Here is a 17,329-nt window from a genome sequence, read left to right as displayed (position 1 = left end):
ACAACTGATAATAAAGATAAATAGCTGGATTTAGTTCCCTAAAACTCTGGGAGCATAAAACACTATGAGTTCCCAGAGCACAGTATTTTTTTAGTGGTAAAAATGCTTAAATTCCCCCCCCACCCCAGCCATGAGACAGAAACATGTAAAACACTAAACTGAATCAGGAATGGTCCTGATGCTCAGTGTGCATAAAATTGGGGACTCAGAGAATGGGTTGAAATATACTTTAGGAGCTGTCCAACTTGGAGGCAAGACAAACGTAATGAAGCAACATAAAAAGTAATCTAGGACCCCAAAGTGGGTCTATTGGTGTTACAAATGCTACTGATGCTGCTGCTGAAATTTGTCCTAGGGAGATCTGGTTACCAAGTCCTCCCTCATTCAAAGAAGTTTGTCTTACCATAAGCTCTTTGCTTTATGGATAAAAAGTGCTGGTCATGCCATTGACTACAAAAGTACCATTCCTGCATGCCTGTGAAAGTATCCTCCTTGTACTCTCCCACCACTCTAGTGAGGCAGGGAATTGGGTTTATTTACATTTTTACAGTTAAGGATGCTGAATCACAGGTAAATTAGACACATGGGACTATGATCTGAGGTCCTTGGTCAATAGCTGTTGCCCACACATATTAGTTTTCACCTTTTTTTGATTGTCTGTGTATGTGTGTATTTTATACCCTAAATATGAAGCTTGTTTTTGTTATTTGGCTTTATATAAGATTCTCAGATTCAGAAGGGCAATTTAATCAAAGGCTGAGTGGTTTCATTTCCCTCCATCTTCAACAGGTTATGTGAGGTGCTCAATCTTGATCCCAGGCATGTCCTAATAGCAGAAGTGATTTTCACAAATATTGGAGGAGCTGCCACAGCTGTTGGGGATCCACCAAATGTGATTATTGTTTCCAATCAGGAGTTGAGGAAGATGGTATGTATCAAGATAATTGGATTTCCACAAACACATGGAGATATTGGCTTACTTGTCAACTTATACCTCTTATCCTTAGGGGTGTCTTTGCCAGAAACTAAGCATAGTTACTCCTTATTGACATTTTCTTTTGGGTGCTGTTGGACAACTTAAGAATACAATGGTGGTTGGCTGACATTTGCATTAGGAGTTAAGTAGTTTAAAATTGTCTCATTCTTGAGCTGGTTTAATTTATGATACACACATAGAGATAGAAGAAAAGAAAAGAGAAAGAAGAAAGAAAGGGAAAAAAAGAATGGAAAGAAGGAAATAAGGAAGAAAGAAAAAGTAAGAAAGGTGGGTTGGGTAAGTTAATGTATATAGCTATATCCAGAGAAGTTGGGTTACCCTCCAATTAGTGGTAGGTAAGGCTACATGATTGTTGACCTCTCAGTAGAAGTATTTCATAAGAGCTAGTTCCAGTAAGGTTTTTCTGACTTTTTTTTCCCAATCTCTGCCCCATCTCTTTTTTTCTTCTCTTTATTTTTATGAGTACATGAGTACATTCTGACACAGATGGAAGAGTATGCTATGGTTTATCTTTATAAAGCTGCCCCAAGCTAGTACCTAATTGGTATTAATGTGCAATCCCAGGCACATTGCCTTTCTTGGAGGACAATAGAATTAATTCTATGCTATTTTGAAGCTGCCTTTGGAGTCTTGCATTTGAATGCATAAAACTGAAATTGGAATAATGAAACTGACCTGAAAAGTGCACTTGTGTACTGCACCATGTCATTCAGAGTGTGAGGGAAGAGGGGGAAAGCTGTACTAGTTATATTCTTTATATTAAATCATCCCTGTATTCCACAATGGTTTTTCAGGTCATTTAACAGGCTGCTGTAGAAACTTCCCAGATTTAGAATCTAGTGGTAATGGGCCAAAGGCAGGGCATTTGGATGAGTAGCCTTAGAATTCATTTTTTTCTTATGACCCATCAGAGATCCAGACCTGCCATGAGATCAGGGCCTCGGATAAGCCCTCTGACCAATGTCACTGGACTTTTGCCAATGTAACATCTCTAACCTCCAGTTCATTGCTTTACAGATTAGAGAAGACAGAATTCCTTTCCTTTTATTGAAAATGATACCCACAGAAGTTCAGGGTTAAATTTTATCTTTCAGGAAAACTATACCCTGACTAGTCTTTCTGGATAAATCTGAGCTTCTTCTATTTACTCATTAGCAGTGAAGAGATAAGACAATACTTATCTCTATGAAGTCACAAATGAATTCCAAGGGAAAAGTGTTTGCAGCAGTGATTAATTTATAAGACCTTGCTATCAACATTGTAATGAGATTGCAGGCAGATATTTGCATCCCAGAAGAGGCATATTTATTGTGCATTCCTTGGATGTTCATTAACAGACTAATGTAGGAAGGGAAAGTCTTCCAAAATTATTTTAAGCTTTGAAATTAATTTTGAAAATATTCACAGGGAAAATAAATAGTAAATATGTGATTTATACAACAATAAAGAAAATCAATACAAGGCTTTGCAGTAGTCCTCAGGAATGCCTCCTCAGGATCAGGCTAGAACTTAGGCAAAATTGGGCAGAAGGCAAAGTTTGTGTTCTGTACCCTCTCACTGCCTTTCTCTGTAATCCTCTCTCTTCCTCTTCTCTGTGTATTGACATTTTAAAATAGGGATCCTGGAATGAGTAATGTCTTAGTCAAAAGGAATGGCTTTCTTACAGGGTATAATTTATACTTCTTTTCTCTTTAATTCTCTTCTTAGTGTCTGGTTAAAGGGGAGAATTGCTCATTAGCTGCCAAAGGGCTTGTGTACTTTTCTGGTAGAATATTATTGCTCTGCTACTTTAAACACCCCCATCAGGAGTAACCCCTGCTTTAGTGGGACATTAAGTGTTTCTAGCAACTGCCTGCCCTGCTTCTGGCAGTTTTCTTCCAAAACTCTTTTTGAGATTGTATCCCGAGCCACTCTGCATTGTTTATTTGCTACCCCTTTCATAGCACAGGAAATCAGGTTCATTAATTCTATCAAGGACAAAACTACTTTGAAGAGTCCCTTTCAGAAAGAAAGTAAAGAAAGAATGAGGAAAGGGCCAGAGATAGCAAAGCATCAAAACAGATGTGGAAGGGGATGCACAGTGAAAGCATTTTCACAGCTTTGGAGAAATTGCAAGGGACCTCAGAAGGCAGCTAGTCCAACCCAAACCTGAGAGAACCTGGCACTCCCATGTCTGACAAGTGCTCATCCATTACAGACCGATGGAGGGGGGGGGGCACCATTCCCCGAAGAAGTCTATTTCACTTTTGGAAAGCTCTGATTTAGTCAGGAAGGGTTTCCTTACACCAAATCTAAAATTTTGTTTTTGTTTTTGTAACTTGCATCTATTGTGCCTGGTTCTGCTTTTGGGGGCAAAAATGAATACATTTAATCTTTATATATGACAGTTCCTCAAAAAAATTGAAGATGTTTATCTTGTCTCCCTAGAGTCTTCTCTTCTCCAGGTTAAACATTCCTCTTCTTTCATCTGATCCTCATATGGCATGGATTCATATCCCTTCACTAATCTGCCTACCCTACTTCGGCCACTCTCCAACTTATCAATGCCCTTCTTAAATTGTAGTACCCAGAACTGAAAAAAAAAATCCCAGCTGTCACCAGACAAGGGCAGAGTATACATATGCCACCTATACTTTTATACCAATCTTTTTTTAATTAAATTTTTTTTTGCATTTTCCTCTTTTTATTTTAATTTTTAATTTATGGAATAAAACAAGCATTTCCATAACACAGTACAATAAAAAAAGATGATTGCATATGAAACTGAAAATCTACCATGTACAACTTGCATTTACTTCTAAATATACAACAAAGTTATCCTGTAAATTACTTTTTTTCCCTTTTTTTCTTCCCTCCCCCTTGCCTTACCCTAGAGATGGCTACCATTATACACAAATAGGTGTGTGTGTGTGTGTGTGTGTGTGTGTGTGTGTAATATATACTATATATGTACAATTATTCTATACATACTTCTATTTATCAGTTCTTTTTCAGGATTCAAATAGCATCTATCTTCACACATCCTTTATTTTTAATTTGTATATTTGTAATAGTAAAAATGACTTAATTGCTCAAAGTCATTCTTAATACAATGTTGTCATTACTGTATACAATGTTCTCTTGGTTCTGCTCATTTTGTTCTTCACTATTTCATGTAAATCTTTCCATGCCTTTCTAAGATCATTGAGCTCATACTTTCTTATAGCACAGTAGTATTTCATCACAACCATATGCCACAACTTGTTCAAGCATTTCTCAATTGATGGGGATTCCTGCAATTTCCAGTTCCACAAAGAGAGCTGCTATGAATATCCCATCCACATTCAAAGTTATAATTACTATTTGTGAATTTCCCTCCATATTATTTTTACTCACTATTTTCTTTCTCAGCCTTTTTACCCTACCCCTGTTATCTTTTCTTCTCTCCCCCCTCCCTCACTCCCATTCTACTTACCCCTCCAAGTGTAATCCAGAACAAAAAAAATGGAAATTCGATGGCTTAAAAGATTTTCAGGTATTTTATACCAATCATTGATTTAAAAAAAAAAGTTAAAAAACACAGGGCTAAGCATAGATTCTGGGGTTCCCCTCTGGACACTTCTTGTCAAGTTGATACTGAACCATTAAAGATTATTCTTTCAGTCCAGCAATTCAATCAGTTTGAATAATTTGATTCAACCACTGTTAAGTGCTAGAGATTTCATATCATTTTATCTTTTCTTTTGAATTGTTGTTTTTATTTATGGTTATTAAGATCATAATAAAATGTTTTTATTTTGTTTTGTTTCGGAGACTATCTTGCCCTGATTGGAAGTGCAATAGCCGAGGAGACTGATCTCAAAATTGATAGCAATCAGAGCCTTTAACCTGCTCTGTTTTTCTAATCTGGGCTAGTTCTGCCCTCCTTAGGCAGCCTAATGACCTTTTACTCCCACTTGCTATATTAGTACCAGACAACTGATGGGCTTTATAGCCCAATTGTAGCTCAGAACTCCTGAAGCTGAGTAATCTGCTAGCCTAGCTTCTTCCCTCCCCTCTCCCCAATAATAGGGATTACAGGAGTGCACCATTATGCCTAGCTAAAAATGTTTTTAAAAGTGCCTTTTCTATGAAGACTTCAAAAGCCAATGAAGTAAAAACTGAAATCCAAAGCCAAGGGCTAACCAGACCCACAGTGGCAGACCAATATTGGAAAAGCTTGTTTATACCAGTGTATAAAGTTCAGTCATTCCACCTGTATGGCATAGGAGAAAAAGCCTTGGCTTTGAAGTAAGAAGACTGTGGTTGGAATCCAGGCTCTGTCTTGATGCCTGTGTGATGTTGAGGAAGTCATTTCAGCTCTGTGACCCTCTATTTTCTTAGTTGTAAGGGAAGGGGATTGGTGAGAAAATCTCTCAGGTCCTTTGTAACTTCAATTTCTATTATCTTCCCCTGGAGAGAAGAGATCCAGGGATGGACCCATGATGGATCAGTGTGAGTTTGCTCAGAGACGCCACTATATCTGGCCAGCTCAATTGATCCAACTTGAAAAAAACTCCACCAAAATTTATTTGGATGTTTTGCCCAGCCTGTTTAGCTATTTAAAAAAATTAAGTGATTCAATATTTTGACTTCATAAAGAAACAGTCTGAGCATCTTGCTGCTAGAAGACAAGATTTTTTGAACTGGGTACAGAATGACTTTCTTTACTAAAGAAAGATTTGTGACCAAATGGGACTAGATTCTTATAAGGTTTCAATAGATCTCAGTTTCAGTAACTGTCACTTTACATTGAAATTGACTAATTTCTCCTCCATTGTGAGGAAAATGCTTTGTAAACCGGTAAAGTGGCATATGATTGTGGATTATTATTATTATTTAGTGGCATTTTTTCAGCATAAGTAAAGATTCTCTGCCCAATTGAGGAGAAAAGTATGTAGAGCCAAAAAGAAAAGAACTAGATGCATGGAGGGTTATAACAATACAGTCACAAAGAAGTAGGAAAGGACTGAATAAAAGAACTAAAGCAATATCGGTCTTGTTCTGGAAGGTTTTTTGACACAGGACCTTTAAGGAAATGGCTTTCCCTAGGAAGTTAGAGTTATAGGAGAACAGCAGGAGGCCCATAGATATATTTACATAAAAAGCTTAGCATAAGAATTAACATTAAAATGTGCATGATATTTGCATGGATTATTTCCTTCTAGAAGTCACAATTTTGTGATTTTTTTTCTATGTCTTTATTATGATTTCTTCAATGAAATCATAGGGGAGAAAGAGAGGAGAAGGAGAGGGAGAAGAAAAGGGACAGAGGAAGGGAGATGGAGGGAGGGGAGGGGGAGGGGAGGGAGAGAGGGAGGGAGGGAGAGAGAGAGAGAGAGAGAGAGAGAGAGAGAGAGAGAGAGAGAGAGAGAGAGAGAGAGAGAGAAAAGGAGAGGGAGGGGGAAAGGGAGAAGGAGAGGGAGAGAGAAAGAGAGAGAGCACACTACCAAAAGAAACTGATCCCACAGAGAGATCTAAGTAATACAGGGAAAGTAAGGTAAAGATCTAAGAAACAAGAGAACTCTTTAGGTTAGGAGATAAGACCCCTTTAACAGCATGGAGGACAATTAAGAAGGATAAATAGAGTGAAAGAAGTATGCAGATGGAAGGGGTGGTGGTGGATATTTTTCTCACAACAAGCCTATGAGGTATGTACTCTAATGTGAATGTTGTTATTTCTGTTTTACACATGTGGAAACTGAGGCTCAAAGAACTTGAGTGGCTTGCTAAAAGTCACACAACTATTAAAAGACAGATCTGGATCTACTGACTCCAAGTTTAGTGATCTTTGGCAGCTTGGTAATGGATAGAACAGTGGATAGAGTACTGTTCCGGAGTTAGGAAGACTGGAATTCAAATCCTGTATCAGATACTTACTAGATACATGACCTTGGGCAAGTCACTTAACTTCTGTCTGCCTTAATTTCTTCAACTGAAAAATGGGGATAATAATAGCACCTACCTCCCAGGGTTATTGTGAAGATCAAATGAGATAATATTTTAAAAGCACTTAGTACAGTACCTGGCACATAGTAGACACTTAATAAATGCTTTTCCCTTCCCTTCCCTCCCCTCCCCCTTCTTTTATTCATTAGTTTGTTTGCTTGTTTCTTCATTCCTTCCTTCCTTATCCCCTCCAGTGCTAGTGCTTTCCCTCTAAGATTACTTTCCATCTACTCTGTAATTATCTTTTATGTACACAGTCATTTACAGGATGTTTTCCCCCACTAGAATATGTGCTTCTTGATGGCTGAGACTGTGTTTTTGCTTTTGTTGTATACTAACATTTCAGCACAGTTTCTAGTACATATTAAGTGCTTAATAAATATTTGTTGACCAAATGCACTCAAGGGCCAAACAGAACAAGACTAATCCTGCATTCATGTGACATTTCCTCATATACTTGAAGCCAACCTTAAGTCTTCTTTCTTGCATATTAAACATTCCCAGTTCCTTATGACCATAATGAAGAGATTCTATTTCATTTGATTGACATTTACAACAAAATATGAACCAGACAGTAACGAGTATCTTGATTACTCTTCCCTATTGAAAATTTTACCTAGCTATTTCTTCAGTGTTCATGTGGACATAGATGATGACTAGGTAATGTGTATGCAATAGGAGAAATGTCTACCAGAGTCTCCAGCCATGTAGGTTAGGCTGGTTCTTTTCATTAAAAGGTATTGAGACTTAATTGACTCTGGAGACTAAAGGCTTGGGTAATTGATGTAGCTTCCTAAAAGAAAGATAGATTTCATCTTACAGTTTATAACTATGTGTATTGGAAGATATCTATTCAGGAGGGTATTGGTAGACATTTAACAACCAGCTCTCCAAGAAAAGAAAATGTACTTGTGACACAGTTTTAAGTTTAATCTGTATTATTAGCATTTTCTCTGTCACTTTCTTTCAATCAACAAAACAATTAACCAAATCCTGCTTTATAGAATTTGCCAGTTTCCAAAGTATAAAAGCTCACACTCAAAATTTAGCAGTTGCCTCTCTCTCTGTCTCTCTCTCTCTCTCTGTCTCTCTCTCTCTCTCTGTCTCTCTGTGGGTGTCTCTCTCTCTCTCTCCCCCCCCGCAGCGGTGCCCCCCCCCATCCTCTCCCCTTCCTTTCTCCCTCCCACTCACTCATCAATCTATTTTCTTCTTCCACAAAGCCCTACTTGGATGTCTCATCAAAGCATAGAGACAATCCTGAATTCCAAGAGACTATGACACTTGAGCAAGGTGGCAAGGCCTCCAATATAGCCTTTAGTAGTAGATTTGTGTTTATTGTCCAAGACTACTTTTTGAATGGGTCATCAGCAGAACACTGATCACAATATCATGATGATTTTTGATAACAACCATACTCAGAAATCATTTAATAAGTCATGGAGGGGTTGTGATCTTCATTAGTAGATGTGGGACCAACACTCATGAAGTTGTATATATTTTGAAATGCTAAACGTGTAGTAAATACGCATGTATATATTATATATGTGAAATATAAACCTACATGCATAGGTAAATTTTCATAGTTTTATACACATATATTTATATGTCTATTTTATTGCAAAATATATGGATTAAAAATGATCTGTTAATTTTCCAATAGTAATTCTTTCCCAAGGGTCTTTCTAGCCAATGTTTTGTGTGGTATTGTGTGGGAAATTGTTGGCAAAAATGAAAAATTGAGTGAAGTATCTAGAAACTTCTCCAAATATTTGCTACTATGCATATGAGACATTTGGGTAAATGACTGATCCTTATTGGTTTTTGCCCAGATGTTCTGTGATCATATGGACATAGTCATTGAATTATAAAACATAACTGAAGAGGAATAACGTTTCATTTATATAGAAAGGGAGGATCAGTCTACTATTTTTCTCTCCTTTTTTAACCTTTAGGGAATGGATTTTGCTGGATTCACAGCACACATGTTCATTGGAATTTGTCTTGTACTCTTGGCCTCCTTTCCTTTCCTGAGACTCCTTTACTGGAACAAAAAGCTTTACAATAAGGAACCAAGTGAGATTGTCGGTAAGTTTGAGAGGGTGGGGGGAGTGTACCTTTGCTTTTTTCCTGTGAGACGACAGGAAAGTAATTTAATTTAATTTAACTCTCTTTGAAAATGAGTTTTAGCACCAAAATGTAACATAAAATTATGGGCAGAGCATGAGATAAATGTCACCTGCCAAGATGTTTGCCTAATATAAGTGGAGGTTGGGATAGCTACTCCTTCCTGATTACAAGGCAAGTTCAATACCTTTCAATCCATCAGTCCTGATTTTCCTAAGTATATCCTCTTCAGTTTTTCTAATAGAATTAGTAGAATCCAGAAAGTAAGTCCTACACCATCATTCAGATCCTTTGTGATGATACAATTGTCTATCATTCATAGTTCAAATCATGTACTATGATTTAAATCTAGGGTACATAGGCCATATGACAAACAATTGTTCTAGTGCTGAAATGTAACTTAAATATGGACCAAAATAGAAAAGATACCATAATTCAACTACTAGTTAGTGTTCAGATTTGTTACGTAAAACAGCACTACCCTTAATGAAGCCTAGGTCTGTATTATCAAATGAGATGACATTTGTAAAAGTATTTTTGTACTAATAGACCCTCTATAAAAGTTGGGGGACACATTAAAAACATAAGAAATTGTTAAAGGGATAACTTATACCTAGGATCCCCATGTTTCTAAATATGGCAATGCCCTGAAATGCTCTTGTATGGTTTCAACCATGGCGAAGATTTCTTGTCATTTTTATAGTTGGCATTTTCCCTTACTTTAAGTTTTCTTGGGAAGGTCTAACAGTTCAAAAACCTGCAAGCTATCTAGACGGTTTGGGAAATGCTCAGTTTCCCTTGGGATAGGGCCAAAGTTTGCATAATGTCCAAATTTTTCTGATGCCAAAGTTTGGATGGTTGCTGACAATACTGTATTTTCTTTGCTTTCTTTTATTTTTCAGTTTGGCTTCAGATGACTTGAGGTCAGTCATTTTTGGAGTTCATAGGGTCTGCAATTTGAAATTTTAATTCTTTTATTTCATGTTTTTAATTTGTTATTGAGCTCAACAGGCTAATGGTCTACTCCTCATTTTTAGTGGATAGGTACTCAACTTTTGATTTTGTTGACAAAGGAAACTCCCAGGTGAGGAATCTGTCTCTGTTGGTGTAGGTTGGTACCTTTTTTTTTAGTTTTATAGAGTTGCCTGGACCAGAGAGCCAGTATGTATCATGGGCAGAAGAAGTTGAACCCAGGTCTTCCTGGTTTTGAGGCCAGCTCTCTAGTGTCATTGCTTCCCTTTGTTTTTTAGCAAGATACCTAGATTTCATTTCATAATTAGTAGTTAGAGGTCTAAATAGTTTTTTTTGTGATTCACCAGTCGGTGATTATCCAAAGTAGTTTTCATTTCATGGGGTATATGGGTGTTCAAGGAACACTAGCACCTCTGGTGTGAGGACTCGCTGAGCCCTTTTCAGGGCTTCTTATCCACCTTGGCTGTCTACTTGATGCTCAATTCTCATCTGTGGCTCCAAGAAGCTGTACAATATTCAGTGGTCACACCTTGGTAAAACATCTTGGCAGACAGGCTAAGCTAGGTTGAGGGTAACTGACAAACCTCAAACTCATTGGTGAGTTAGGGGGGTGTCTACCCCAAATATGTGAAGACTTCCCTCATTAGAATGTGTGGTTGAGGGCAATTTGTTCCAATGGACTGAAAGCAGCTGAAGCAGATGCTGTGGAGTGCTTTGGTTTGGAGTTTGGTTAAACGTCAAAGATGTCAAGGTCATCCACTGCATCCCAAGCCATCACCAATTGTCCTGACTTTTGTCTTATCACTAGACCTCAATGACTCTGCAAAAGAGAGTGAGTCTGATGACTTTGTGCAACTCTGCCTCACTTAAATCCAATTCATGCATCAGTCAAGACGTTGCCCCATGATGTCATTGATCCTTTTAGAAACTGAAGGACAAACAATAGCTTTCATTCCATTGGGGATGACTGTGCTTGTGCTGTAGTAGAAAGCATAATTGTGAGCCATTTCAGATCGCACCTTCCCAAGGTTCTGGAAGGATGGCTTTCTAAATGAGTATGAAATTTGTTCCCAGAAGTCATGTCATCATCTGAAATTTGCATCTGGAAATCATTCTTTGTGAGGGAGAAAAATCTGTCACTGTAAGGTAGATTCTACCTAGGAAGTTAGGGTACTGGGTTGGAGTCCCAGATGATGATGATGGTGATGATAGAAATCAAATGTAAAGAAAATAGGATGTACCTGAAATTCTTAAAATGGCACACTGAGTAATTTCAGCATATTTGTTGAGTACCCAGCCCAGTACTGGAAACTGCCTTGAGCACTTTGAATAATAGAAAAGTATGAATCTTTCCCCCACTGAACTTACAATTTAGCAAGGCAGGCCAAGTTCACAGACATTATGTATTTAGAGAACAATTAACAGCTCAACTAGGTGATGCTGAATGACTCTTAGGGCAATAGAATCCTGGAGATGAAAGGGGACAGTAAAATGTAGGTCAAAACGTGAAGGACCAGTGAAGGGAGTCCTTTGCACCAAAGGATAAAGGAAATACAACAGGAAAAGTTATAAGTGGAACTGCATTTCAATTTGCTACACAATACTAAGACAATAGTAGCTATTAGGTCCAATTTTATTCATTTAAATGTCAAGTTGGTTTACCTTTAAAAGCATTATAATTATCTTTTTATAAATAGCCCTACCTAGTAGTAAAGGCCCAACCTTTCTGACGAACAAAGAAGTCCTTTCTCCTATTGCCCTTTTCTTTACTTTTCTGGTGGTATTTGTTAGTATGGTGATTGAAACAATCTTTTTGCTTTTCTTTCTGAACCCCAATCCAATCAAAATGTGCCCTTTTGTAATAATTAGATTTCCATGACAATTAAATCTCATGACCTATTTTCATTGTGTAACTCTTTTAGATTCAGCATCTGGAGTGGTTCCATAACCTGTGAGTTGTATATTTGAAGTGAAATGAATTTTCTTTAATTTTTCCTTTTTCAATTGTAATTATTATCCTGATGGAGGGCTTAGAATTAGAATGTGATAATAATGAATTCATCTGTTTAAGTTTGTATTTACACAAGCAAAATTGAGTGAAGAGTTGAGAAATTATTTGATGAATATGGGTGGTAGAGAGTCTATCTGCAAAATTCTGTCCTGAATCCTGTATACCTCAGTAACAAATGAACCTTTTTCTGAGTCTAAGGGAGCATGGAAATGATATCATGTTATTTTTTTTCAGTGTTTTATTCCCTTTCCTTTACCCATTTCAAGACAGCGATGGCAGCACCTACGCATGCAAATACAGGCATCCCTAAGTAGGGCCAAAGGCAATGATAATGTCTTTCTAGGTCCTGCCCTGTAAAGATGCTATTAGTAACTGAAAGTGGTCTGGTTCATAGGTTAGCTTGGAGAAATGACATCCTAATGATGATAGCACCTATTTGCATAGTGTCTGTTTTGGTAATTGACGTCTTGTGTATTTAAAAAGAATCAATTCGCATAAATCTCTATTTGTAAGGCCCCTGAATATGAGAACCTTCCATTTGTAAGGTCTTTATTCTGCCTGCTCCCTTGGTCAAGAACCATTTGGTATGTCTCTTGGGATTATTCCAAGCATCCGCTGGAGATTAATTCTTGAAAAATAATTATTTATTGTTTAGCAGGTTCATATATTCATTAATCTCTCTAAATTGCTTCAAAAATCATAGCTAATGCTATGATTTAGAACCACCAATCAATTCAATCTCAACATTAATTATGCGGCGTCCAGTTTGATTTTCCCCTGATCTGTTTGAAAAAAACCTGAAGTACCAAATATTTGTAAGTTTAGAAGCTTTCATTTTGTTCCATCTCAAAACTTCTACCCTTTGCCTTCTGTTGTACTTATTCTTTGTTTGGGCATTTTTTTTTGTAATGGCCTTTAGTCCAATTGTAATACAATCCTGATCCCCTAAAAAACTTAAAAATAAAAGTACCATTTTTGTCTTTTCCATATACTAAGTTTCTTTCAATCCTCAAAATAAATGACATTTATGCAAGACAGGGGAACTCAAGCTGTTAACTTGAAAAGAAACTTTTTGAAGGATAAAAAGGTTTTGGAAACTTTCAAGAAACTTATAAATTTTTCATTCAGATTAGTGTCCTAATTTATAATCAGTTACTATTTGCTTAATAATACCAGATCTAGAATTCTTATAATCAGCCTGTTCACCCTGCTTTATTCCAATCAGTAGCTATTCCACTGCTAAGAGGTTAATCAGTGGCTTCTCAATGAAAATAAATGCAGAGGTCTCCCCTTATTTATTAAATTTTCTTTTGAAATGGATGAAAAGGTGATTGATAAAAGCAGATTTCGTGGAAGGGGGCTCCAGTCGCCTGGGTTGGAAGAAGCAGGAAGGAAGACTTAATGGGCCATAGCATGACTTAATGGGCCATTTCCACCTCTAATTTCTTTGATTCTGTAATAACCTGATATGGATTGTTTGAAGCACCTGCTTTAATCAACGAAATATCTGACATGTTGGTTGTTGATTGGCAATCAGCTGGGCTTCTGGAGTTTCAGGCAAGCAACTTTAGTGATGTCCTGATTTTTCTGGTCTTGAGGCATTTTGAAGGACCTTGTTTTGAGGGCGCTTTCATTAATTGTTTCATATGGGAATTCAACTTTTATCTATATTAGAATATTTTGTAGACCATTGACCCAAACAATTTGGGGAGTCTATGGGTTAATAAGGACTTGATATTTTAGCATCAACTTGTTTGTTGCTTTTAAGCATTTTTATAGGACTTTAGACTGACAAACAGTTTCTGGTTATTTCAATTAATTTTCCCTGAAGACTAAACAGTATAGTTATTACTTCTCTCTCTAGATATGGAAAATAGGGCACAGAGATTTAGCAATATTCTTAGTTAAAATAAGTATTTCCTTTTGTGAATCCCACCCTGTTGCTTTACGTGACTTGCTTACATCTCTTTGCCTCTCTCTGGAACTAGTAGTGATACTAAAAAAAAGAGAGAGTTTTAGAAATTGTAGTTCATTAGGTTTCTTCTCCGTGGATGTTCATGAATTCTGATTTGTGGAAATTTAGTGGTAATTTACCTAATACAGCTTGGTTGCCTAGATCCAGTTCCAAAACAAAGAAGAGACAGTTTGGTGTGGTTGAAGACAATAGTGTCCAGCTCAAATAGAAGTGTTGTTCAGTCTCATCTCACTCTTCATGACACTATTTATGGTTTTCTTGGCAAAGATACAGAAGTGGTTTGCTGTTTCTTTCTCTAGCTCATTTTATAGTTGAAGAAACTGAGGCAAACAAGGTTAAGTGACTTGCCCAGGGTCATATAATTACTAAGTATTTGAAGCTAGATTTGAGCTCTGGTCCTCCTGATTCCAAGCATGGTACTAAGTGGGCCACTAAACAGTAAGTAATGATCCCTGATGTTCGCTTGTTGACTTAGAAAACCACATATTGACATTTTCTATTTTCTATTGCATTTTTATTTATTTTAAAAAATCACTATGGAGTGATACTCGCCAATTCAACATGAGGAAGTGTTTGACACTTCTGGTCTAAGGGGAACTGAATTTGGAATACTGAGTTTGGAGTAATGGGACCTGAGTTAAAAACCCAGCTCTGCCACTTACTACCTATGTGAAATTTAGCAAGTTTCTAGGCCTCACCTTCCTTATGTTTAAAATGAAGTCATTGGATTCAGTGAAGTACACGAGCTCCTTCAGCTCTAAATCTATGATCTAAGAACTTCTGAAGTTAATTCAAGCCTATGGTAACAGACTCAGACAAAAAACAGTTTTGAGATGGGTAACCATTTAGTTGGGACCAAAAAATTGCATCTGATACAAATGCTATCAACTCATATTCTTGATAAGAAAGTCTTGAACGAACAAATCGCTCAGGGAAGACTGCTGTTACATTGACCTTGGACAGTCAAGGAAGAGATAAGCAAGATTTGGTGACTAAACATAACTCAGGCTAAACTGAATGCTGAATGGTTAACCCAGAATGGCTAAAACGGTGTTTGGTTGTTTAGGCTCTGAGAATACTAGAGAGGAAAAAATGTCTCAGGGGCTACACTGGCTTGGCTTAATTCAAGGCTTGTAAAGGAGGACATACAAAGAAAAAGGTCAAAGGCCATGAAGGTGACAGAAATCCTATTGCCTCCTTCCTCCTCCAGCCTGCTCTCTAAGTCTTAGGATATTCTTGTTTCCTCCCCTCCCCCACCTGGGCAGTACCCCGTTGTTTATGATGGAGACTATGACTCTCAGCAGGTATATTTGTATTCATGGGCTGCAATGCCTTGCATCTTGAATTGGTCACCACTGGGGGATATTTTTATCCTAGATACAAAATTTACAATTTATAATAACAAGCAATGGGCGCACAGAACTTTGTACCCTCAAATCTAGAAGGAGTATCAAAGATCATTTTAGTTTAATTCCTAACTGAAGCATGAATCCTCTCTACAGTCTTGGCAGTAGGGATCACCCCATTTGTGCTTGAATATTTCTAGGGAAAAAGAGCTCACTCCCTCCAAGGCAGCTCTTCTCTTGTAACTTGTATCTGATTGTTAGCAAGGTAGTACTGGTTGGGAAAGGAGGCAGCACAGGGTAGTAGATTGACGGCTAGACTTATCAGGCAGTCCTGGCTTCATAATTCCATTGGGTACTTAGGACCTGTATGGGCCTGGACAAGGCATCTCTGGGCCTCAGTTTCCTTATCTGTAAAATGAGAGAGGTTGGACTTCACAGCCTACTGACCAGATCTCAGTTTCTTTAAGTATAAGATAAGTAGATTGATAGGACCCCTGGGGTTTGCTACAGATATGTGATCATATATAACATGCCTTTATATTTAGCAGACCTACTATGTAAGGATCACTGAGAGAAAAATATAAGAAAAAAGACAGGTGCTACCATCAAGGAGTTTCCATTCTAGTAGGTGGCAATTGTGAAGATGTGCATACTTCAAAAACTGTGGCTTTGCTATTATAGGTGTTACTTTTATTTTTTTAAACAAGCATTTATTAAGCACATACTATGTGCTGGGAACTTGACTAAGCATTTTACAAATATTATGTCACTTGATCCTCACAACAACCCTGCGAGGCTAGGGCTATTATTTCTCCCTAGGAAACTGAGGCAGACAGAAATTAAATTACTTGTTTACTTGCTCAGGGTGACACAGATAGTAAGATGCCAGGTTTGACCTCAACTCTTCCTTATTATCTTTCCAGGGCTCTATTCACTGTACCATGTAGCTGCCTCTGTTTCTGTAGCAGCAAGCACCCTAGCATACCCAGGATGACATGCTAGCACAGGTTCTTTGATAGGCTTTTAAAGGAAAAATAGCTTTTAAAGGGGTCAACAGTCTTACTTTAATTACATTCACTAGTTCAGGGGAAAGGTCAGCACCCTGAGTGTCAGAGAAAATAGAAGAAGAGAAAAATACAAGCAGAGAAATTAGCACAAAGACCAACAGACAGGGCTCTAAATGCCTGATCCAAGCAATATTACTATATACTTTACATACATCACTAGATTGAGAGAGCCTTTACATCTGAGCAGTCGGGAGCTCTGACCATATGGTGGCTCAGAGTCTCAACCAGGGAATCAAAAGATCCTTCTCATAAGTGAACTCCTCCCAAAGCAAGATACCAACTCAGAGTATACACGCACGCGCGCACACACACACACACACACACATACACACATATACGTACACACACACACTTCTCAGAGCCAAAAGATATCACAACCGTCATGACTCAGTGCCTAATCAACTCAGTACCAAAAGGCGTGAAAGCTTTCCTATAAGCAAGCCCCTAAGCAAGCTTCCCTCCCCCAATTGGTTTTATGTAACTCAGGATGTATCACAGCTTTGAGCTGGGCCAAAGCACAGAGCAGGTCACATAGGCCTATTAATGGAGGGGGAAGATCTTCCTATTCCATTAATATTATAATTCCTCATACCAATGCAAGTTGCAGTCCCACTATATCTTAGTCCAGGGTCTCAGAGTTTCAGTGGTTTAAAAATTTATCACCTAAGGCAGGGGTTCTTAACTTGGGGTCTGGGAATCTAAAAAATAATTTTGATAACTATTCTAATATGATTGATTTCCTTTGTAATTCTATGTATTTTATTAATTTTTATTATTTGTATTTTTTCCATAATCACATGTAAAATTGTTTAATATTTATTAAAAAATTGAGTTCTGAATTCTTTCCCCCCCTCCCTCTTTTCATTTCTC

The 17,329-nt window shown here is 37.6% G+C and overlaps 1 protein-coding gene across 1 annotated transcript in view; it reads left to right on the top strand.

The window, feature by feature from the left end:
• OCA2 (OCA2 melanosomal transmembrane protein) overlaps positions 1–17,329 on the top strand; it is a 625,581-nt gene that overhangs the window by 219,502 nt on the left and 388,750 nt on the right. Inside the window, exons 13-14 of the mRNA XM_036747301.1 lie at positions 790–928; positions 8,917–9,049. Of these exons, the coding sequence (XP_036603196.1) occupies positions 790–928; positions 8,917–9,049 (272 nt within the window). The remainder of the gene's footprint in view (positions 1–789; positions 929–8,916; positions 9,050–17,329) is intronic.

Source organism: Trichosurus vulpecula, chromosome 2 (assembly GCF_011100635.1).
Source record: "Trichosurus vulpecula isolate mTriVul1 chromosome 2, mTriVul1.pri, whole genome shotgun sequence".
Classification (NCBI taxonomy): domain Eukaryota; kingdom Metazoa; phylum Chordata; class Mammalia; order Diprotodontia; family Phalangeridae; genus Trichosurus; species Trichosurus vulpecula.
The sequence above is the reverse complement of the archived record's forward strand: the minus strand, read 5'-3'. Positions and strand labels throughout refer to the sequence as shown.